General features: G+C 37.6%; 1 protein-coding gene across 7 annotated transcripts in view; it reads left to right on the top strand.

Annotated features, from left to right (window-relative positions):
* TRIM67 (tripartite motif containing 67) overlaps positions 1 to 24,548 on the top strand; it is an 81,854-nt gene that overhangs the window by 34,062 nt on the left and 23,244 nt on the right. For 4 of the 7 annotated variants that reach the window (XM_069107251.1, XM_069107250.1, XM_069107247.1 and 1 more), the window contains exons 4-8: positions 10,646 to 10,741; positions 14,252 to 14,374; positions 18,187 to 18,297; positions 20,816 to 20,969; positions 23,711 to 23,868. In XM_069107251.1, coding sequence (XP_068963352.1) covers positions 10,646 to 10,741; positions 14,252 to 14,374; positions 18,187 to 18,297; positions 20,816 to 20,969; positions 23,711 to 23,868 — 642 coding nt within the window. Of the gene's footprint in view, positions 1 to 10,645; positions 10,742 to 14,251; positions 14,375 to 18,186; positions 18,298 to 20,815; positions 20,976 to 23,710; positions 23,869 to 24,548 lie in introns of all 7 variants that reach the window. The other 3 variants (XM_069107248.1, XM_069107245.1, XM_069107246.1) reach the window with 2 other exon arrangements.

Genomic DNA, 24,548 nt, shown 5'->3' with positions numbered 1-24,548 from the left:
GTCCTTTTCCTTTAAAAAAAAAATTCTTTGGAGGAAATAACATACACACTCAATTGGGTATAGAAATCTATCTTACCCTACAGGAAAGTAGTAGGGGGAGGGGATAAGGAGGGGAATGATAGAAGGAAGAGCAAATTGGAGGAGGAGTGTAGTCAGATCCAAAGTACTTTTGAGGAGGGACATGATGAAAAGAGAGAGAGAATAGAATAAATGGGGGGAGGGAAATAGGATGGAGGGAAATACAGTTAGCAATAGTAACTGTGAAAAAATTTTGAAGCAAGTTCCTTTGATAAAGGCCTCATTTGTCAAACATAAAAAACTGAGTCAAATTTATAAAAATATGAGCCATTCCCCAATTGATAAATCATCAAAAAATGTGATCAGTTTTCAGATAAAGTTATCTATAGCCATATGAAAAAAATACTCTAACTCACTATTGATTGGAGAAATGCAAATTAAAACAATTCTGAGGTACTACCTCATAACTATTAGATTAATAGGACAGAAAAGCAAAATGGCAAATTTTTGAGGGGATGTGGGAAAATGAGATATATGCATTGTTGGTGGAGTTGTGAACTGATTCAATCATTCTGTAGAACAATTTGGAACTATGCCCAAAGGACTATAAAACCATGTATACCCTTTGACCTAGCAATACCACTATTAGTATATCCCAAGAGAGATTAAAAAAAAAAAGGAAAATGACCTATATGACCTATATGTACAAAAATATTTGTAGCAGCTCTTTTCTGGGAGCAAAGAATTAGAAATCAAGGGGATGCCCATCAACTGATGAATGGCCGAACAGGTTATGGTATGTGATTATGATGAAATACTATTGTTCTATAAGAAATGATGAGCAAGATGCTCTCAGAAAAACCTGGAAAGACTTGCATCAACTGATGCAAATTGAAATATAATGGGTGAAAAGTAACAGCAATATTGTAAGATAATTAGCTGTGAATGACTTATTCTCAGCATTACAGGAATCCAAGACAGCTCTGAAGGACTTAGGATCAAAATTGTTATCCATTCCCAGAGAAAGAACTGATAGTGTCTGAATACAGATTAAAGCAATTTTTTTTACTTTATTTTTCTTGAGCTTTTAAAGCTGTTTTCTTTCACAAAATGACCATTATGGATATGTTCTACATGATTACACATGTATAACCTATATCAATCTGCTTGCCTTCTTCAATGGGGATGCAGGTGGTAAGGGAGGAAGGGAGAGAATTTGGAACTCAAAGTTTTAAAAATGAATGCTAAAATTGTTTTCACATGTAACTGGGGAAAATTTTTTACAAATAATAAATAAATTTTTTTTAATCTCTTTGGAATACAGACCTAGTAGTGATATTGCTGGGTCAAAGAGTGTACATAGTTATATAGCCCTTTGATTCATTCAAGTTGCTGGAGATTGCATTAACATGCATATTTCCTAATAATGAAAATCTTACCTATGGACAGTGGATTTTCTGAGTTGACTTGAAAGAAGCCAGGGGTTCCAAGAGGCTGAAATTAGGAAAGACTATATTCTAAGTATGGAAGTCATGGAAACATGAAAGGGAAGTCATGGAAACATGAGAGGGAATGTTCCACACAAGGAGCAGCAAGTCAGCCCAGTTTGACTGGAACATAGGATGCATGAAGGGGAATAATATGGAATAAAAATAAGGGGTACAGTAGAGTCAGATTGTGAATGCTTGAAAAAAAACCAAAGGGAGGAGTTTGATTTTCATCCTCGAGGTAATAAGCAGCCACTGATGCTTCTTGAGGTAAGAGAGTGACATAGTCATACCCACATTTTAGAAATATAATTTTGGTGGCTGTGTGGAGAATGAATTGGAGAAGGAAAAAATATGAGGTAGAAAGACCAGTTAAGAAGCTATTGCAATAGTCTAGGCAAGATGGTATAAAACTTTAGATATAAGACTTTATTAAATTTAATTGAAAGTAAACTGAAGTGAATTCACTAAGTCTCTCTAGACTTCAGTTTCCTTGTATATAAATTGAGGGGATGTGACTGGATGACCTTTAAGGTTCCTTCTAGCTATAAACTCATGATTCTTTGATCATATGAATTGAAACAAAATTCTAGAGTTGAAGGGACCTTAAAGGAAGTCTAAATTAATTTAATATCTTCATTTTATTTTTACAAATGAGGAGTCTGAGGATGAGAGAGGTTAAACAATTGATCACATGGCCAATTAGTGGTACAGCTGGGACTACAATCCAAGCTTTTTGATTCCCAGTTCAATACTCTTTCTAACATATCGCATTTCTCTGTTGTGTATCAATGTATGTCAAAAGGACCTGAATTTGGTTCCCTTTCTATGTCCTAGAAAAGTTGAGTCATGTGAGGTCAGATGGCCATTCAAATGAGGTCCAGTGTGTAGGGTTTGGAGGGATGGAAACTCAAGGGAGCTAATTAGGCAAAATATGGAGCAAACAGATGGTACATCCTGAAAGCAAGTTTCTTCACTCCCTAATACCATTATTGCTGCTTCTAAAGGAAATCAGTAATTATTGAAAGATTCCCTCATTTTACCTGTGAGCTATAAAGCCAATGAGAATTATTCTTTTGAACATAAGAAAAATGTTCTAAAGAATAAAACTCTTGCCTCCTCTGCTCATACCTCTACCCCACAAATATAATTAAATGACTATTAACTCATTCAAGTTTTTAGAGATTACATTAACATGCATATTTCTCAACAATGAAAACCTTACCTATAGACAGTGGATTTATGAGGAATAGTTTTTGAGGTGCCCAGATTCCATTTCTCTATCTATCCATCTATCTATCTATCTATCTATCTATCTATCTATCTATCTATCTATCTATCTATCTATCTATATCTATATATATATAGTTCCCTTTCATGCCTGAACTCCTTGAGAAAGCAATCTTCCTTTCCATTCTCTTCTAAATCTCTTCAATCTGACTTTTGACCTCATTTCAGCTCAAACGGCTCTTTCCAAAAAGTACCAATGTTCTCTTAATTTTGAAATTTAATGACCTTTCTCAAACTTTATTCTTCTTAACCTCTCATGTTGCTAATCACCCTATTCTTCTTGATACTCTCTTCTTTTTATGACATTGTTCCCTTCTATTTGATTCTTTATTTGATTATCTCTATTGATTATCTATTTGATTACTCCTCAGTCTCCTTTGCTAAGTATTTATCCAGGTTAAGCCTGCTAACTATTGGTATTCCTTAAAGCTCTGTCCTAGATCCTCTTTTCTTTTTCCACTATAGTATTTCACTTGGTGATTTCATCAGCTTTGGTGGGTTCAATTATTATCCCTCTGCAGATTATTCTTATGTCTATTTCTTCAACTCTAACTTCTCTCCTGACATCCAGTCTTGCATTTCTAACTACTTATTGGACATCTCAAATTGGAGGCCTTATAGAAATCTTAAATTCAGTTTGTCTAAAACTGAACTCATTATCTTTCCCTCTAGGCCCTACCCACTTCCTAGCTTTTCTGTTACTGTTGAAGCATCACCATCTTCCCAGTCATCCAGGCTCAAAACTTTGATGTCATCCTTGGTTTTTCACTTCTCTCTCACATACACAAACACCCCCCCTACACACACACACACACACACACACACATCCAATCTGTTTCCAAGTCTCATCGGTTTTACCTTTATGGCATTTCTTGTAACACTCTCCACTGCCACCACCCTGGTGCAGATTCTCATCACCTCACACCTAGATTACCTCCATAGTTTTCCAGTTGATCTCCCTCCCTCAAGTCTCTTCCCTATTACAGTCCATCTTCCACCCAGCTTCCAAAGCATTCTTCCTAAAGTATTGATCTGACCATGTCATCTTCTCCTTATTCAAATAACTTCATCAATTCCATATTACCTCCACCATCAAATATAAAATCCTTGATTTAATTTTAAGGCCCTTTAAAACCTGTACCCTTCCTACCTTTCCAATTTTCTTACACTTTACTACCTGCCATGAAATCCAAAATCCAGCAACATTTGTTGTTGTTCAGTGATTTCAGTTATATCCAACTCTTTGTGACCTCATTTAGGGTTTTCCTGGCAAAGATACTGGAGTGGTTGGCTGTTTCCATCTCCAGATCATTTGACAGATGAGGAAACTGAGGTCAACAGGATTTAATGACTTGCCCAGGGTCAAACAGCTAGTAAATTCTGAAGTTGTATTTGAACTCATGAAGATGAGTCTTCCTGACTTCAGACCCAGTACTCTGTCCACAGCATTACCTCACTGCCTCCAATGACATTGCCTTCTGGCTCTTCTTTACACAAAACACTCTGTCTCCTAACTCCACATACTATCTGTTCCTCATGTCTGGACCACTGTCTCTCTCCTTGTTTCTGTGTCCCAGCTTCCCTGGGTTCTTTTAAGCATCAGCTAAAATCCCACCTTCGACAAGATGCCTTTCCTAGTCTCTGCCTTGCTCAATAAACTCAAATGGCTCCTGATTATCTATAAGACCAAATACAAACTCTTTTTCCACTTTTTTTTTTGCTTTTTTGGAGGGGGGAAGGCAGGGCAATTGGGATAAGTGACTTGCCCAAGGTCACATGGTTAGTAAGTATTAAGTTTCTGAGGTCAGATTTGAATTCAGGTCTTCCTGACTCCAGAGCCAGTGCTCTATTCACTGCACCACCTAGCAGCCCCCAAATACAAACTCTTCTGCTTAGCATTTAAAACCTCCAACCTACCCAAGAACTTATTACATATTACTCTGCTTCCCACACTCTATAGTCCAGCTAAAATGCCTTTCTGGCTATACTTTAAATATGGCATCTCATCTTTGCACAGACTATCCTCTGTGCTTGGGGAGCCTATCTTCTTTTCCTCCACCTCTTAGAATTCCTCGTTTCATTAAAAGCCCAGCTCTAATGCCACTTCACAAATGAGACCTTCCCTGATCCTCTTAGCTGCTGGCATCTCTCCTCCCAAAATTATTCTTTATTTATACAGAATTGCACATATTTTCCCCCACTCCCTCTAACACCAGCAGCAACAGCTCTTAAAGAGCAGAGAAACTGCTGTTGTATCTCTAGCACCTAGGACAGTGCCTGGCACAAAGTAAGTACTTAATGTTTGTTGATGCTATTATTTCAGTTTTACTGATGAAGAAAAATGAGGCTCAGAGAGATTAAGTGATTAACCATTGTCACACAATTAGTAAGGATTCAAATTCAGATTCTCTTGAATTTAAGTCTAGAATGCTATTTATTTCACTATGTAGTAATATAGGAGGCAACCCTCTATAAAGAAGTTCTAGAAAAGTATGGCAAAATTTACAGTTGATTAATCTATCAGGAGTTATTAAAGGGTTACAGCAACTTATCTCAAGAATAATACACTTCGATCAGGTAGGATTTATTCCAGGAATGCAAGGATGGTTTAATATTAGGAAAACCATCAGTATAATTGATCATATCAACAATAAAACTAACAGAAACCACATGATCATCTCAATAGACACAGAAAAGGCTTTTGACAAAATACAACATCCATTCCTATTAAAAACACTGGAAAGTATAGGAATAAATGGAGCCTTCCTTAAAATAATAGGTAGCATCTATTTAAAGCCATCAGCAAGTATTATATGTAATGGGGAGAAGCTAGAAGCATTTCCCATAAGATCAGGGTGAAACAAAGGTGTCCACTATCACCCCTCTTATTCAATCTGGTACTAGAAATGTTAGCAGTAGCAATTAGAGAAGAAAAAGAAATCAAAGGAATCAAATTAGGCAAAGAAGAGACCAAGCTATCACTCTTTGCAGATGATATGATGATATACTTGGAGAATCAAGTAAAAAACTACTTGAGACAAAAATAAATTTGGCAAAGTTGCAGGATATAAAATAAACCTACACAAATCCTCAGTATTCCTATTTATTTCCAATGAAATTCAACATCAAGAGATGGAAAGAGAAATCCCATTTAAAGTTCCTGTAAACATTATAAAATATTTGGGAATCTACCTGCCAAAACAAACTCAGGACCTATATGACCACAACTACAAAACACTTTTCACACAAATAAAGTCAGATCTAACTAATTGGAAAAATATCAATTGGTCATGGCTGGGTTGAGCTAATATAATAAAAATGACAATTTTACCTAAATTAAATTATATATTTAGTGCCATATAAATTAATTTACCAAAAAACTACTTTATAGAGCTAGAAAAAATAGTAGGAAAATTCATTTGGAAGAATAAATGGTCCAGAATATCAAGGGAATTAATGAAAAGAAATGCTAGGGAAGGTGGACTAGCTATACCAGATTTCAATCTGTATTATAAAGCAGCAGTCCTCAAAACTACTTGGGACTGGCTGAGGGATAGAGGAGTGGATCAATGGAATAGATTAGGCACACGAGATTCAGAAGTCAACGATTATAGTAATCTATTGTTTGATAAACCCCAAGACCCCAGTTTTGGGGATAAGAACTCACTATTTGACAAAAACTGCTGGGAAAACTGGAATATAGTATGGCAGAAACTGGGCATAGACCATTATCTAACACCATATACCAAAATCAAGTCCAAATGAGTGCATGATCTAGGGATAAAGGTTGATACTGTAAGCAGTCTCGGAAACCAAGGAATAGTTTCCTGTCAGATTTGTGGAGAAGGAAAGACTTTATGACTAAACAAGAATTAGAGAACATTATAAAATGTAAAATGGATGATTTTGACTACATGAAATTGAAAAGCTTGTGTACAAACAAAGCCAATGTAACCAAGATTAAGAGGGAGGTGGGAAATTGGGAAAGAATTTTTACAGCCTATATCTCTGACAAAGGACTCATTTCTAAAATATACAGAGAATTGAGTCAAATCTATAAGAATACAAGTCATTCCCCAATTGATAAATGATCAAAGGATATGAACAGGCAATTTTCAGAGAAAGAAATTAAAGCTATCTATAAGCACATGAAGAAATGCTCTAAATCACTATTGATTAGATAAATGCAAATCAAAACAACTCTGAGGTACCACATCTCACCAGTCAGATTGGCTAAAATGACAAAATAGGAAAATGACAAATGCTGGAGAGGATGGAGAGCCTTTCTGGAGAGCAATCTGGAATTATGCCCAAAGGGCTATAAATAATTTCATATCCTTTGACCCAGCAATACCACTCCTAGGGTAATGTCCCAAAGAGATCACAGAAGTGGGAGAAAGACCCACATGTACAAAAATGTTTATATCAGCTCTTTTTGTGGTGGCAAAGAATAGGAAATTAAGGAGGTGCCCATCAATTGGGGAATGGCTGAACAAGTTGTGGTATATGCATGTTATGGAATACTATTGTGCTATAAGAAATGAGGAGCAGATGGACTTCATATTTACCTGGAGAGGCTTATGCGAACTGATGCTGAGTGAGAAGAGTAGAAACAGGAGAAATTTGTACACAATTACAGACACAACGTATGTGTGATGACCAGCTTTGATGGACTGGACTCTTCTGTGCAATGCAGTGATATAAGTCAATCCCAAAAGACTCATAATGGAGAGAGATGTCTACATCCAGAGAAAGAACTAGAAAGAACTGAGTTTATATCCAGATGGAAGCAAACTACCTGATCTTTTTCCTTTTCTTGCTTGGTTTTATGTCCTCTCTACCATTTTTCATTCCATCTGATAAAATCCGTCTTTATAACCTGACTAATGTATAATGTGAATGTATTTACAGATCCTATACTTGACTGTATGCCTCCATGGTGGGGAGGGAAAGGAAGGAAGGAAGGAAGGGGGACAAAATGTGAAACTCAAGGAATTGTGGAATTGAATCTTGTAAACTAAAAGTAAACAAACAAATAAATTTTTAAAAAGAGTTATTAAAGGGGGAGCTAGAACTGGTCTGTGTAGGTTACTAAGCTAGGAGGATAATGTTACATCAGACAGAGACCATGCTATCAGACAAATTGTTTCTTTGGGCCATTGCCAGAAATGGAAGCCTGGGCTAAATAAGTCTTTGGTTTGACCTCGAGTGACAATTCTTATGTTCCTCTATTCCATATGTCACCCTGAGGACTCTCAGCTAGAACTCAATTCTTGACCTGACTTACCTCAGGGAAGGTGAAGAAGAGATGTGACCTCTTTTCTTGAGCACAGCTTTATAAAGCAGTCTCATCTGCATAAATTCCATCTGTTTCTCTGTTTCCTTGTTCCATGAGTTCAGTGCATCTGACATTTTGTTAAATTATCATAGGATTTGTAACAAGACTTTAGAAATAAAATCTAATCCCTTGATTTTACAGATAAGAAAACTGAGACCCAGAAAAGTCAAGTGACTTGATCATGGTCACACAGACAATAAATATCAAGATGATATCACAGATTTTCTTACTCCAAATCCATTGTTTTCCCCACAATCATATTGGCTAGCATGTTTGTGATTCCTCAATCTGTTGGCTTCTCAACCTGGAAAAAGAACCAAGATTTCCCCACTTCCAGACAAGGGCTCCATCTATGTATTACCTTTCTTCCACTTGATCATCAGTGAGGAGTTCAAGCAATCTAGGGTACATATATTATTATGTTCAAGAAGCTGATTTTTAGATTCATTAGAGCCTGAGCCATCTTTAAACCTCAAACTGGCACTAACAAGTATAACTAAGAAGTCAGACTGTAAGACTATGATTAGCAGGAATGTGCTAACTGAACCATGAGGTTATCTTCCAATCCTGCCAGCAAGACACTTATCAGGATATTACCATCACCACCTCAAAAGTTTATCTTGTAAATTGTCTTGTATATGTTTATATATGTGTGTGCATGCATATGCATATATATGTGTGTATATATGTGTTTTTCATTAAAAGAAATATATTTTTCTCATCCTCCACCCCATTGAAAAAATAAAAATAAGTTTGTCATAATTAATATGCACAATCAAATAAAACATTGCCTCATTGTCTGTATTCAAAAAAATATATCCCATTCTACGCCCTGAGTCTATCATCTCTGTATGAGGAGGTAGTAACATGCTTCATCATTGGTCCTCCAGAATCCTGGATAGGAATTGGATTGATCATAGTTCTTGAAGCTTTCAAAGTTGTTTTTTAAGTGTTATTATTATTGGGTAAATTATTCTCTAAATCTGCTCATTTCATTCTTCATCATATTTATAAATAAATTTATAAAATGTATTCATCATTCATAAAAACCTTCAAAATTGTTCATTTTTATAATATTGATAGTATAATATAAGTTATTCTTCTGATTCTGCTTACTTCATTCTGTAGCAGTTCACAAAAGTTTTTCCATACTTCTTTGAAAGCATCTATTTCCCCATTTCACAATAGTACACAATAGTGCATAGTACTAGTCTATCACATTCATATTCAAATTTTCAATTCAATTAACACTTGTTAAGCACCTACTATGTGCCAGGCACTGTGCCAAGTGCTGGGGAGATAAAAAGAGGCAAAAGATAATTCCTGTCCTCAAGAAGTTTACAATCATACAATCTTACAATCATTTGGTTCGGTCAGTAATTATCTAGATTGTTTTCCTGCTTCTGCTCTCCTCACTCTACTATATCAATTTGTGAATCTTCCCATATTCCTCTAAATGCCTCGTATTTATCATGTTTTTACTATGCAATAATATTCCATTATATTCTGTACCACATTTTGTTTAGTCATTCCTCAATCTATAATAACTCACTTTGTCTCCAATTCTCTGTACCACAAAAACTGTTAATATTTTGCTTTATACTAATATCTGTTTTAGAGAAGCATGAATTAAGTATAAAGAACCACAAAGAGCACTCGTGGTCCTACACTTGATGACCTCTAATCCCTTCTTATGCTAAGATTCTATTATTCTTCATTTTATTTTTCCCCGAGACTAGTAAGAATCAGAAGGATTGGCAACAAATTGACAAGCAGCTGGTGCTGCACGCTTCCACTGTGCATAAGCTGTGCTTCTTAGAGTCCTGGGGAAAGGACAGCTGAAAAGGACAGGATGAGAGAGCTTTAGTGTAGCCAAATAGGTCCCCTTGCCTCTCCCCTCTTCTGACTACCAATTTTTATTAAATTTATAAAATCTAGTCTCTTTATTGGTATTATTTCTATTTATCATTTGTGTATATGTCATATACCTCCTATTAGATTGCATGCTCCTTGAAGGCAGGAGCCATAGCCTATTTATATGTACCCTACAGTGACTAGTGAACATTGTAGATGTGACCAGGTGAAAAATGCTGAATAATCATTTTATGAGTCTTTAAGGCTTATAACACATTTCCATCCACCCACCTACCCAAATCACCTGAGTTAGGTAGCTTAAATACTTAGGTTCAAATGTCATTTTCTATACTAGCTGTATGTTCATGAGCAAGTCCCCTAGTTTCCAAGAACTTCAATTTCCTAATCTATATAAAAAATAATAATAGCATCTCCCTCACAGGACTATTGTGGCTCTAAACGAAATAATGTATGTCAAGGTCTTTGCAAACCTTAAAAATAAATATCAATTATTGTTAGTATGATTGTATCTACAGTATTGTCTGAGTTTTGCAGAGAGATGTGCTCTTTAAATGGAAGAATTCCTTATTAAATGTGAATTTTGTCCCCTGCTTATTTCTAATTTCTATTTATTCTATATCTGTATATTACGGTTTAGGCACAGCTATCTCAAGCATTGAATGGTGTTTCTGATAAGGCAAAGGAAGCTAAAGAGTTCCTAGTTCAGCTCAAGAACATACTTCAGCAGATCCAGGTAAGGATATCCTGGGACCATTGAAGGATGACTCCCCTCAAACCCTCTCCTGGGAGGGAAATATTAAGTGATGAGTCAGGAATAGCATAACAGGTTCATTTCCAAAGGTTGTATTGGTTATAAAATGACGCTCCAGCCTTGACCCTTGTAAATATGACAAAAGTAAGATATTGACAACTACCTGACACCTAAGAAAAAAAAGGAAACTTATTTAAATAAAAACTAACATAAAGTATTATGACTGTCATAAGGAGGATGATGCAAGGAGCAGGGCAGAGGACCTGCTTTCAAATGCTGTCTCTGATACTGACAAGTCACTTAACTTTATTGAACCTCAGGTTCCCCATTTGTAAAATTAAGGAATTGTATTATATGTGATCACCTCCAACCCAAAAATCTTTGATCTATAAGAATATTAAAGTTAGAAAGAATCTTTAGATCTTAAATTGTTCATCTGTAAGATGAGGGGGTTAGGTTAAATGACCTTTAAATTTCTTTTCATCTCAAGGATAACATAAATACAGGTATGTTGAGAGTGATATAAATAATAAATTCTATAAGGTGGTAGCATTATTCAAATTTGCATTGTGCATCTCCATTTGACTAAAAGCAATTTCTGTATTTTATATAATTGTAACTTTGAATCAATTGAATGGCACTGATTTTCATACTTACATCCACCTCCCAGGATTCATTATTCACACTAATTGGGATTTGGCTAGTACAATAAGAGCATCTTACCTAACTCCTTCATTTTCAGAGAAAGAGAGATATATGATATATTATTTTTCAGTAGCTGAGAAGATCTGTGATTTTGTAGATTATAGAATTTATTCCATTGAAACAGATTTCATGACTTTCTAGGGCCAAAAATTTCTTCTATTGGTAGCCAACCTTCTGGGGATAAGGCTCTCTGAATTTAGCTACGCTGATTCTTGGATGACAGGCACACAATTTGTCAGAAGGTCTGTACTTGAGGTCTTTCCAGTTTGAAAAATCATGCCCATGCTTACATTCCACTATGACAACTCAAAAATAAATTTTTATTCCAACAGAAGTGGTCAGATAGGACTTTAGTAGCAAATATGTGCTATGTAATAGTGTGGCACATATTCTGGAGCTAACTTCTCAGTCCTTACTCATGCTGCAAGGCTATGTCCCCAGAGGGTGGCTACTTCATCCTCTCAGAGCTCTAGAAAAGAAGTTGACAAACTATTGCTGACATCTACCATCTGCAAGCTAAAAATGGTTTTTTATATCTTTAAAAAGTTTTATTGTATTTTAAAACATAGAAATTATTCTTAGCTGACTGGCTGTACAAAAACAGGGGTTGGTCAGGTTTGGCATTCTGGGTGTAGTTTGCTGACCCCTGCTCTAGAGTTAACCCTGAAGGGTGGGGGCTTCTAATATCATTGCTCATGAGCCCCCACTAGTGTGTTTTACCTGATTATCAATTGATATCAGTTACTCAAACTTAATTAGCATTTAGAAATAGACATTCACTACAATACATAGGTACAAAACATTCCCCCTCCCTAAAGTCTACAACACAAGTACATACAGAATCCAGGGGAAGGTGTACTCAAGCTTAGAACACAAAGGGAGTAAGTAACTCACAGATTCTGAAAGTCCTTTTCTTCCTTTTGTGGAGTCCTCGTGATGTTCCCTTTGAAACATTAGGATAAAAATATGATATGATATAACTTTTCTGCCTAGGTTGCTCAGCCTTTTCTCCTTCAGTCTAATCTGTTCTTGGATTCTGATGTAGATGCTGCCATTAGCTGTTCCAGGAACACTGCTCAGATACCAGTGCAAAGTCCAAATATTCTGATGTTCTCAAGTTCCCAAGGTTCTCCTCTAACCAAGGTGGAGAGTGGGTGGGAGACCCAGGTTGACAATAAATCCCTATTCTCCCTCTAAGTCTATTTCTTTTCAGGGGCTTGGATAAAAGGTTTCCAACACTAAACTGCCAGAAACTCAATTCCTTGAGTAGAAATTAGCTTTATGGTTTTATAGAAACCCTATAGAATATGACCAAGTCTCTCAATAAATCCAAACAGACTTCCTGTCACACCTAGTTGAAATGCCTTTTAAGAATGAGTGATTCAGGAGGCAGCCAGGTGGCTCAGTGAGTAAGAGCACCGGCCCCAGTGTCAGGAGACCTGGGATCGGTTCTGACCTCAGATACTCGGCACCCACACAAAATAACTGGCCGTTTAACCTTGAGCAAGTTACTTAACCCCGATTGCTTTAAAAAAAAAAAGATATCTATCTTCTAATTGTTTAATTATATAAAGATGTGTTCTCACCTGATAATGAGGGGTCAGTGAGGTGAATAACTACTACCCTTTTATAATAAGACTATAGACAGACAGACACACACAGAGGAAGGAAGGAAGGAAGGAAGGAAGGAAGGAAGGAAGGAAGGAAGGAAGGAAGGAAGGAAGGAAGGAAGGAAGGAAGGAAGGAAGGAAATTGCAAGAAACTTTAAAGACCATCTAGTTTAACCCTCTCATTTTATAGAAGAAAAAAACTGAATACCTGAAATAGACTTGCCTAAAGTCACATGGGTACTAAGTATCAAAGGTAAGATTTGAACTCACATCATCTGACTTCAGAGGCAGTGTTCTTTCCTCTGAATCATGCTTCATGTTTACATGTTTGTGTATGTATACATTCTGAACTTAGCATATGCACAATGAGAAGCCATGTAACGTGATGGTTAGAGGTCCAGCACAGGACTCAGGAACACCTGGTTCCAATTCCTGCCTCTGACATATATTGACTGTATGATCGACCATATGCAAGTCACTTAATCTTACAGAGCTCAAGGAAACTCTCTTAGATTATAATTTACAAGCAATCACCAATCTATAACAGTGGAAGCCATTTCCATACTATAGTTCTCTATACCCATGAAATCAAAGGTTCAAATGAGCAAAAGGTACAATAATTATAATTCACATTTAAAGGATACTTCAATGTGTTCTTTTATATAATAACATGCATAATGTAACATAGTTTGAGTTTTATAGTTATACGAAGCAATTTCCTTAGAGAGGTTAAGCAGCTTTACCAGGGTCATATAGCTAGTAAGGGATTTATTCAAGGTCAAGGGGCTAGTAAGTGACTGGTCCTTAGACTTTGAGTTCATTGATCTTTCCACTATATCACAGCTTCCTCCAACATATTTGTAGTCATGTTTATGTAAATAGATTATGATTCTTGCTAAGCTTTGGTCTGTTAAGCTTTCAAAAAGGAATAAATTGTAGAACCATTGAGTTGTTAGAGATTCAATAAAGACTAGCCCTATTAACAAGCTGAAGTAGGTAGTCATGAAGTGTTTCAAGGCCACAGGTTAAGAAGGAGGATGGGGAGAAAACACAAAGAAATATAACATTGAGAATCCACTTAGATGCTTGAGATACAGGGAAATTGAGAGAGATAAAACCTTATAGTAACAGTATTTCATTTTAACCTTTCTTCTTGATAAATCTTGATTCCCTCCAGGAAAATGGGCTAGATTACGAGGCCTGCCTGGTTGCTCAGTGTGATGCTCTGGTTGATGCTTTAACTCGACAAAAAGCCAAATTACTCACCAAAGTCACTAAAGAGCGGGAACATAAATTGAAGGTGAGTGACTGGGGGCCTGTTTCCTTGGGAGTTGTCAACTAGAAGGAAACCATTTTTCAGTATCCATTCACAGTCTCCAGGGAATAAAGAGGTTTAGTGTTCTTTGTTGTTGTCCATTCATTTCGGTGCTGTCTGACTCTTCATGACCCCATTTGGGGTTTTCTTGGCAAAGACACTGGAGAGGTTTGCCATCTCCTCCAATTTAATGTTCTTAGCAAATCAGCAAATATCACATCAACCACTTGCCCTTTTTACAGAAACATTCATGAGTGTATACCAGAGGCACATCTCTCCCCTTTTAGAGCCCACATGCTTCAAGCTTATGCCATCTAGGAAGCTTTTATCTACTATCAAATTCACTGGCCTATAAATATATACCTGTCTATAAATACATACATAATTCCAACTCTTTCTTTCAGTTATTGTATTTACCTATACTTCTACTCATTACATTGAAGTCTCTCATCTTGACTAATTAATACAAGCTCCTTGACAGTGTGATCTGGGTATGCTTTAAATGTGTAGAGGCTTTCTGGTGGAGACTCACTCAGAACATAAAGGAGTCAGGGACACAGTGGGTATTTTCTCATTTTGTTGGCTCCTAGGATCCACCCAGGAAACATGGGAGAATATATGTATGTGAAACTGCAGCTGACTCCCCATTCATATCCACACAGTGTGAAATATTACAGAATAAAGTTTTATCAAAAGAAAAAAAGATGTAATAGAAATCTTAAAAGATGTATGCAAAGACACAAGAGTCACCCTAAAGTATGGGACTATTCTGACAAAGCATTTTTTCCTATAAGTTCAACTTTGGCCTGCTTGGCCAGATGTAGACCTGAATTCTATAGCTAGTTTGCCGTGTGACCTCAGTCAAATTATTTCATGTCTCTGGGCTTTAATTTGCTAATCCATAAAATGAAGAGGCTGGGCTAGGTCAGAATTTCCCATACTATATTCCACAGCCCTGATGTTGCCTGTAATGACAATAAAATCATATGAGAAACCATAAATGTGAATCCTCTTTTTCTTAAAATATTAATACAAATTATATTTATATCAAAATACTCACTATTTCCAGAATTTTTCAGTATAAAAATCAACTTTGTTTTTCTAATTTGATCAAAAATTTCCCATCTCTCTTTATCTTTGGGGTATTCCTTAATTCCAGATTTGTGGCCTGGGTTTTGTCGATGTATTTCAAGATCAAAAGGATGCCATGGCTAAATAAGTTGGAGAAAAATAAGAGTAAATAATTTGTAAGGTTTTTTTAGAGCTTTATAAGCCTATTTTAAGTCTATGCATATGTGAAGAAACCAAAGTCCATTGAACTAGCCATGAGTCACATAGGGAGCCAATCACTGCTGCTTTGGACCATCTCAATTCTGCTTTTTTCTATATTCAGAGTTCAGAAAGGTATATTTGAGAGGCTAATCCAAGATCATTGGGGAAACGTTCAACATTGTTTCCCACCGCAGACTGCATGCAGAATTTCAAAGAGAGAAGACTGCCAGGCAGCTCTCCCTACTTATTTTTTTTAAGTTACTATTATTACTGTCCCTCTCACAGTCTATTGTTTATGTTGTTGTTCAGTCATTTCAGTCATGTCTGCTTCTTTGTGATGCCATTTAGTGACTACCATTCTTTTTTTTTATGCTTTATTAACTTCTGATTTACATCATTCGTTTCCACCAGATTTTGAGTTACAAATTTTCTCCCCGTTTTTCCCCACCCACTGCCCCAAAATAGCAGTCCCACAGGATATCCCCTCCTCCAATCTGCTCTCTCCCATATTTTCTCCCATACCCCTTTCTACTTTTACAGTGGATCTCTATGCCTCAGTGCCTGTATATCTTATTTCCCAATTACATGTAAGATGGTATTAATAATAGTGTATATATATGTATAAATATACACACACACACACACACACACACACACACACATATATATATGAATATTTGATTTTAAAACTTTCAGTTCCAGATTCATTCCCTTCCTTCCTTGTCACCCACTCTTACTGGGAAGATAAGCAGTTCAGTATAGGTTGTATATGTGTGGCTAATGCAAAACAATAATATAGTAGATATATTGTAAAAGACTGACTATATTTCCCTCCCTCCTATCCCACCTCCCACTTGTTCTATTCTCTACTTTGATCCCATCTATTTTCAAAAGTGAGTGCTTCCAACTTCCCTCCCCCCAGCCTACCCTCCCTTCCCTCATCCCCCCTCTCATCCCCTTCCCCCCTTATTCTCCTGGAGGGTGAGATACCCTATTTAGTGTGTATTTCACTCCCTCCTCAAGCCAAATTCAATGGGAATAAGGTTGACCCATTCCCTTTTGCCTTCCTATTCTTGCCCTCCATTGTAACCATTTTCCCGTGCCTCTTCTGTATGAGATAGTTTACCCCAATCTGTCTCTCCCCATCTCCTCTCATTATATTCCTCTCACCTCTTAATTTCACTTTTTAAGTATCATTCCTTCCTGTTAAATTGGTCCTGTGCCCTCTATCTATGTATACCTGCAAACATATATACACACATTCATATGCCCATATACCCTCATATATAGACAAATATATATATTTCTAATGCCTTCAACTACTGAAAAAAGTTTCATAAGTTACAATTATTGTTTTTCCATGTAGGGATATAAATAGTTCAACTTTGATAAGTTCCTTATAATTCCTTTTCCCTGTTTACCTTCTCATGCTTCTCTTGCTTCTTGTATCTGAATGTCAAATTTTCTATTCAACTCTGTTTTTTTCAGCAAGAATGCTTGAAAGTCCTCTAGTCCACTGAATGACCATATTTTCCCCTGAAACATGATACTCAGTTTTGCTGTGTAGGTGACTCTTGGTTTTAATCCCAGTTCCTTTGCCCTCCGGAATATCATATTCCAAGCCCTTCAATCCCTCAGTGTAGAAGCTGCTAGATCCTGGGTTATCCTGATTGTGTTTCCACAATATTCAAATTGTTTCTTCCTGGCTGCTTGTAATATTCTCTCCTTAATCTGGGAATTCTGGAAACTGGCTATAATATTCCTAGGAGTTTTCTTTTTGGGATCTTTTTCAGGAGGTGATCCGTGGATTCTTTCAACCTCTATTTTGCCCACTGGTACTAAAACATCAGAGCAGTTTTCTTTGAGAACTTCCTGGAGGATGATTTCTAGGTTCTTACTTTGGTCATGGCTTTCAGGCAGTCCAATAATTTTTAAATTATCTCTCCTGGATCTATTTTCCAGGTCAGTGGTTTTTCCCATGAGATATTTCACATTGCTTTCTATTCTTTCATTTGTTTGGATCTGTTTAATAGCATCTTGATTTCTCATAAAGTCATTAGCTTCCATTTGCTCCAATCTAATTCTGAAGCAATGATTCTCCTCAGTGAGCTTTTGAGATTCTTTTTCCATCTGGCAAATTTGGCTTTTTAAAGCATTCTTCTCCTCATTGCCTTTTTGGGCCTCCTTTGCCATTTGAGTCAGTCTGTTTTTTAAGGTATTATTTTCCTCAGTCAGGCTGTTGACTCTCATTTCATAATTTTCTTGCATTGTTCTCATTTCTCTTCCCAATTTTTCCTCCACTTCTCTTATTTGGTTTTCAAAATCTTTCTTAAGTTCCTCTATGGCCTGTAACCAGCTTGTATTTTCCTTTGAAGCTTTTGGTGCAGGAAGATGAGTCTTCCTGACTTTAGGTTCAGTACTTTATCCACTTTGCCACCTGGCTGCCTCTAGTTTTTTGTTTAATTCTCTTCCAAAGGCAGAAAAACATGGTAATACCCTAGTGTGAACTCTTCTCCTCTTTTCAGGTGGTTTGGGACCAGATCAACCATTGTACACTGAAGTTACGCCAGTCAACAGGCCTAATGGAATACTGCCTAGAGGTGATCAAAGAAAATGACCCCTCTGGGTTTTTGCAGGTAAGTGTTTTCATTAAGATCTTGCTGGGGAAAGGAGGGAATTTTCCCTCTCTTTTCTACCAGCACTGCCCCCACTCACACTTTGTAATTAAAAATAAAACCCTTTTCCATGGATTTGGAATTATATTGTTTCCCTTTTGCTTTCTATTAGAAGAACATTATAGGAGCAGCTAAGTGGTGCAGTGAATAGAGCACTGGCCTTGGAGTCAGGAGGACTTGAATTCAAATCTGACCGGACACTTAACACTTACTAGCCGTGTGACCTTGGGCAAGTCACTTAACCCTAACTGCCCTCCAAAAAAGCAAAAAAAAAAAAATTATAATATTCTAGAGGTAGCTAGGTGGTATAGTAAATAGAGTACTTATCCTGGAGTCAGGAAGATCTGAATTCGAATCCAGTCTCAGACATGTAATAGCTATATGACCCTGGGCAAGTTACTTAACCTCTATTTGCCTCTCCTCAACTGTAAAATGTGGATACAGCATCTACCTTGTGGATTGTTGTGAGGATCAAATGAGACATTTGTAAAGTGATTAGCATAGTGCCGGGCACATATTAAGTACTATATAAATGCTTGTTTTCTTCTCCCCCTTCATAATGATGGAAAGAACCTTAGCCTAGAGGTCAAGTGCGCTGCGTACTTGTTTTGGCTCTCATGATAGCTAGTGAGTATAAGAAGTCACTCGACCTCTCTAGGCCTCAGTTTCCTTATCTGTGAAATGGGAGTTGCTGGACTGAATGAGTTTTGAGTTTCCTCCCTGCTCTGACATTGTATGATTCTATATTTTTGTGTTTTGGTAACCGTATTTCTACTCTTTTGCCAAATCCCCTGTAGGAAAGGCAAGGATCAGGGTAAAGTGACCTCTGTAAAGCAAGTTGGGCATGGTCCAGTGACGTCAGGATGTTTAACAGAGTGTCCACTGATGGCAAACCAATGCTATTATTTCTTCTCATATTCAAAAGTGCAAGTTCCCACAGGATGGAATAAATTTCCAGTTGTACTCTGGAGCAAGCCAGCCTTATTTAGAATTTAATCCCTAGCATAGCAGACCAGTTCAGAGCTGTACAATTTCTGGAATACAACAGGGATGCAGATGTAAGTTGTAACCCTCTTTCTATAAAGAAAATGATGAATTACCTTGATTATTCTGGAAGGACTCTACAGAGACAATTGAAAAGTTACTAAGAGCTACTAATGCCTTGTTCATGTTCCCAGGAACCAAAGATTCCTGGAATCTTATCCTGGCCTTAGGTAAGAGCCACCCACTTCTTGGCAAAGAGATGAGGGCTGTAGAACAAGACATTTTAAGATGTGGTCAATGTGGCTAGTCATTTTTCTTGGCTATATTTATTGTCAAGGAAGGGCTTCTATGGAAAAGTGGGAAAGTAATAAGAATAAAAAAAGGAAAGAGAAGGGTATCAGTAAAATATTTTAAAATACACAGAACAGAAGAAAATGAGAATTTCTAAGAGGACACAGTCACTGGTACACAGTAGAAAGTCAACGAATTCATGTTTGTTGATTTATTGACAGAAACAAACAGGACAAGTTTATTACTACCAAGTTAAATTTAATACACACTTTAAAAAAACACTACATTTATAAAAGTTCATAGTTTCATGTAAAATTATGTGGGTTTTTTTGTTCTTTATAGACTGAAATGTTTATATTTATTGGTAATTAAGTATACACTTTTTAAAAATTAAGTCAAGATTTGCTTTTTTTGATAGAGAGCAGAGTGAGATATAAAATGGATAATTTTAGTTTTACATCAAATTTAAAAGGTTTTGTATAACTAAAACAAATATAGCCAAGATCAGAAGGAAAGCAGAAAATTGGGAGAAAAATTTCATAGACAGTTTCTCAGATAAAAGTCATATTTCAAGTATATAAAGAACTTTTTAAAATCTATAAGAATACAAGTCATTCCTCAGTTGATAAAGGATCAAAAGATATGAGCAGCCAGTTTTTAGATGAAGAAATCAAAACACTCTTTTAGTTCTCTGCCTCTTATTTCATGAGGACCCTCTTCCTTGACCTCATATTGGGAGGATGAATTAATGAATAGTGGTTCTGATTGTTTTTAAAAAAAAGGAATATTATTTTCAAAATAGAGTAGAATGAGAGAGAGAAACAGAGCTAGAGACAGAACCAGAGAATTCAACTTTGTTTCTGACCACTTCACTTTATGAACCTTATGAGAAAATGTGGCATTTCTGTCTCAGTTTCTGCATATCTCTCTCTCTGTCTCTCTGTCTCTCTCTGTCTCTGTCTCTATCTCTGTCTCTGTCTCTCTCTCTGTCTCTCTCTCTGTCTCTGTCTCTCTCTCTCTCTCTCTCTGTCTCTGTCTCTCTGTCTCTCTCTCTCTAAAGTATCTAGGGTGCCTGAGCCTAAACAAATCACTTAATGGTTTCCTGTCCTTGAGCTCTGAAGGCTGAAAATAAACCTATCCTCTCAACTTTCCATTTATTCTTCCTTTTAAAGATTCATAGCCCAAACCTAATGCTTTCTTTAAGATTTCAGATGCTCTGATCAAGCGTGTCCAAGTGTCTCAAGAGCAGTGGGTCAAAGGAGCTTTGGAGCCCAAGGTGTCTGCAGAGTTTGACTTGACCTTGGACAGTGAGCCTCTGCTGCAGGCTATCCATCAGCTGGACTTCATCCAGATGAAATGTAGGGGTGAGCTTTGGTTGGGCATGTGTTCAATGCTTCTTTTGGTGAACATTTGTCCTGTAGCAACATTGTAGATGATATCCAGGACAATAGTAATGACTAAGCACAGTTCTTCTGTTTAAAAAAAAGTAAGGTTGGGGCTGTTAGGTGGTGAGTGAATAGATCACCAGCCCTGGAGTCAGGAGGACCTGAGTTCAAATCCAGCCTCAGACATTTACCACTTACTAGCCATGTGACCTTGGGCAACTCACTTAACCCCAATTGCCCTGCCCTTCCCCCTCCAAAAAAAAGTAAGATTGGAGTGGCTGGGGGATAGGGATATACCACTGGATTCAATCAGGACAAAAGACCATTTCCAAGGAGAGAGACAGAGCACATTGCTGACTTTGGATTAATAAGCAAAGAAAACAATCTCATAAATTCAATAGGATGCCTTAATAGAGCTGCTCAGAGAATCCATAGAGATAGTCCTGTAAGGAATGCAAGACAAGTCCCTAGTGAAGTTCTCTACTGCCTCTGGTCTTCAGAGAAAGGTCACTGGAAGCTTCAAAGGAGCATCTTTCCTCCCCAAAGACCTAGTTATCATCTAATGAGAGAGAGGAGGAAGACCACTCCTACTCAGCCCAATCGGCATGTTGTTCCAGTTGTGTTTTGGAAAAATGAATAAGGAACTTTAGTCAGTAACTAAGGCACCAAAGGATTGAACTACCTCTGTGGAATCTGGGATGCTTGAGATTTTTGCCTTGGAGGCATTCCCCTATATCCTTTTTAAAGAGAGAGAAACTCTGAAGAAATGCCCTTCCCCTTCCCATGAACCTATTCCCAAGCTTATGCCCACTTTCATAGTTTGGTGCTAGATGAACTTTTAAGTTCGTTGGGAGGCACAGTTTGGAAATGCCGCTCCTTCAATAGAAATGAAGCTACTTGGAGCAACATTGACCATTGCTTCAGAGCCTTGGCTCAGAGAGCTGGTGAAAGCTCCAATAAAAGTTCAACATCCTCCTTCACCTATAGGACCCTAGGACTAGCATTATACAGTAGGGAGTCTACTTCAACCTTCCCAAAAAATTTTGGTGAAGGCAAAAGGTTCTGTACTGATTCAACCACTGTCTTCCAAAAGGAGAGAGAAAATGACAGTGAGAAATTTATTTTTAAAGGGGGAAAAAAGCAGAGAAATAGTCACACGACAAAGAAATAAATGCAAAATTGAGATTTTATTCAGTTCTTAAATGAGGAACTAGAGGTGTCAGTCTGCATCTACTTGTCCCTGAAATCATGGCTAAACTGTATTCCAAAACAATTTTAAGCAAACCAAAGCATGACCCCCCAAACTGAAAAACCTGAACCTGAGCTAAAGGTATTGTCTCAATCAATCAAATTCCCAATGAAGTAGCTCTAATCTATCAGAATCTGTGTATTTACTTTTAAAAAATAAAACTTAAATGGATTGGGGGGTGGGGTGGAAATCCAAACATACTCCCATTCATATTTGAGGGGATAACATTCCCATCCCTGATTCTAAAGCACTCAGATACTTAGAGTCAAACCTGAGTCAAATTGACCCTGAGAAAAGGAGTGAGCAGAGACAGCATCTACTAGAAAGATGATGCTGATCCCTGAAATGGACTGATCCACTGGTGCAAGGGCAGCACAACCCTAGGCAGACTGGGGATAAGTGGCAGACAAGAGTAGGATTCTTTGGACCACTTTCTACCTGAGAAAAGGGGCCCTCCAGATACCTTCCTTCTCAATGGAGGAAGGGTACTCTAGGGGCTTGATAAAGATCCCCCCTGACAATGAGCAATGCAGCTCCCAGACAGCCTTAGGGGAAAGTGTTTGACTGCTAATAAGTCCCTCTGATCATGATCATCCTTGGGGAAGAACTTCAGGGCCTCTGGTCCTCTCAGGATCTAGGGTCTAGCGGGTCCTATGCTAGGGGTATAAAATGTGTTTCAGGGGCAGCTAGGTGGCGCAGTGCATAGAGCACCGGCCCCGGAGTCAGGAGGACCTGAGTTCAAATCCAGCCTCAGACACTTAACACAAAAAACTAGCTGTGTGACCTTGGGCAAGTCACTTAACCCCAATTGCCCTCCAAAAAAAAAAGGCAAAAAAGAAAGAAAATGTGTTTCAGATGGGGAAGAAGCGGAGCACACCTCCCAGATAAATGTGAGCTAGAAATCAGTCCCCTAACCGTGATCTATCACCACTGATCCTAACTGAATTTGCCTCAGCCACCAGAATTCCTAGTTATGACTGTTGTTTCTATACTTAATTCAGCATCCCTATGACCAAGCTTCTGCCTTAAGGCTACTTTGATTGTTTTCAAATGAATATCTTTCTGAATGACATAATGGAAAGGGTTATGAGCTGGAAGCCTTGGGTTCTAATCCTAGCTCTGCCACTTAATTTTTGTTTGACTTTGGGGAAGTCATTGAATCTTTCTGGTCCTTAATTTCTTCATCTTTAAAATATGGATGTTGGAACACATAAATCTTAAGGTTCCTTCAAGTTCTAAGATGAAATGTCTGACCAAATGTGTATATATGTTTTGGATTCCTGACAAACTCCTTGAAGATGCTCAGTCAGACTGTCAAGGAGAGATTCAATACCCAAGTAGGTTTTCTATGGCCATGACTTTCAGTGGTTAGAATTATTAATTGGGTGGGGAAAGGGACAGATTCTAGGATGCCTCCTTTGGATGTCAGATGGGGGAGGATAGGGTTACACTAACCTGTGCTCAGTTCCTGTCGCAGTGCCTCCTGTCCCCTTACTGCAGCTGGAGAAGTGCTGCACACGAAATAACAGTGTCACTCTGGCCTGGAGGATGCCACCTTTTATCCACAGCCCTGTGGAGGGCTATATCCTGGAGCTGGATGATGGGGATGGCGGGCAGTTTCGGGTGAGCTCATCTGTTTTAGGAGTCTGAATGGCATATGGAAATGTTGATAGTAGTGGTGATGGTAGTGGTGGTGGTGCTGGTGGTGATGATGATGGTGATGATGGTAATGATGATAATCTAGATAACTTTTCTCTCTGTGCCAGCAAAGCAAGGTTTTTTTCTAGGAACTTCTCCCAGGATTCAGCTTTTGGAAGTCAGGAGACCCAGGTTCTAATCTCAGATCTGAGGCTATCGAACTGGGACATTGAACAATTTCCTTAACCTCTTTGGTTAGCCTCAGTTTCATTATCTATACAATTGGGATTGAACTAAATGACCTATGATCCTATCCTTAATCTATAGTCAGAGGGAACTAATATGAGCTCTTAGAAAAGGGTGACTCCTAATACCAAGACAGTATCTGACTAAGGAAAACTGGTTTCTGATTGATATATGACTTAGAGCAGAACCAAATAGTCTGTGGTGTTCAAGATCATTTTAAGAAATAGTGCAGAACCCAAAAATAATATCAGATATATGAGAATGTCATATACACATGTATAACTCTAAGTTTCCCTCTGTTTATCCAAATGCTACCCCTATGGAGTGTCACCTTTGCCAGACCACTAAAATAGTACCCTTTTCTGAATCTTCAGCATTTATTGTGTGCATTATATATTTATTGTGTGTACTATTCAAAT

The sequence above is a fragment of the Petaurus breviceps genome, unplaced genomic scaffold (assembly GCF_028583685.1).
Source record: "Petaurus breviceps papuanus isolate PSGF00001 unplaced genomic scaffold, PetGlider_PUasm1.0 89488, whole genome shotgun sequence".
Lineage (NCBI taxonomy): Eukaryota > Metazoa > Chordata > Mammalia > Diprotodontia > Petauridae > Petaurus > Petaurus breviceps.
This window is presented reverse-complemented; position numbering and strand designations above follow the sequence as displayed.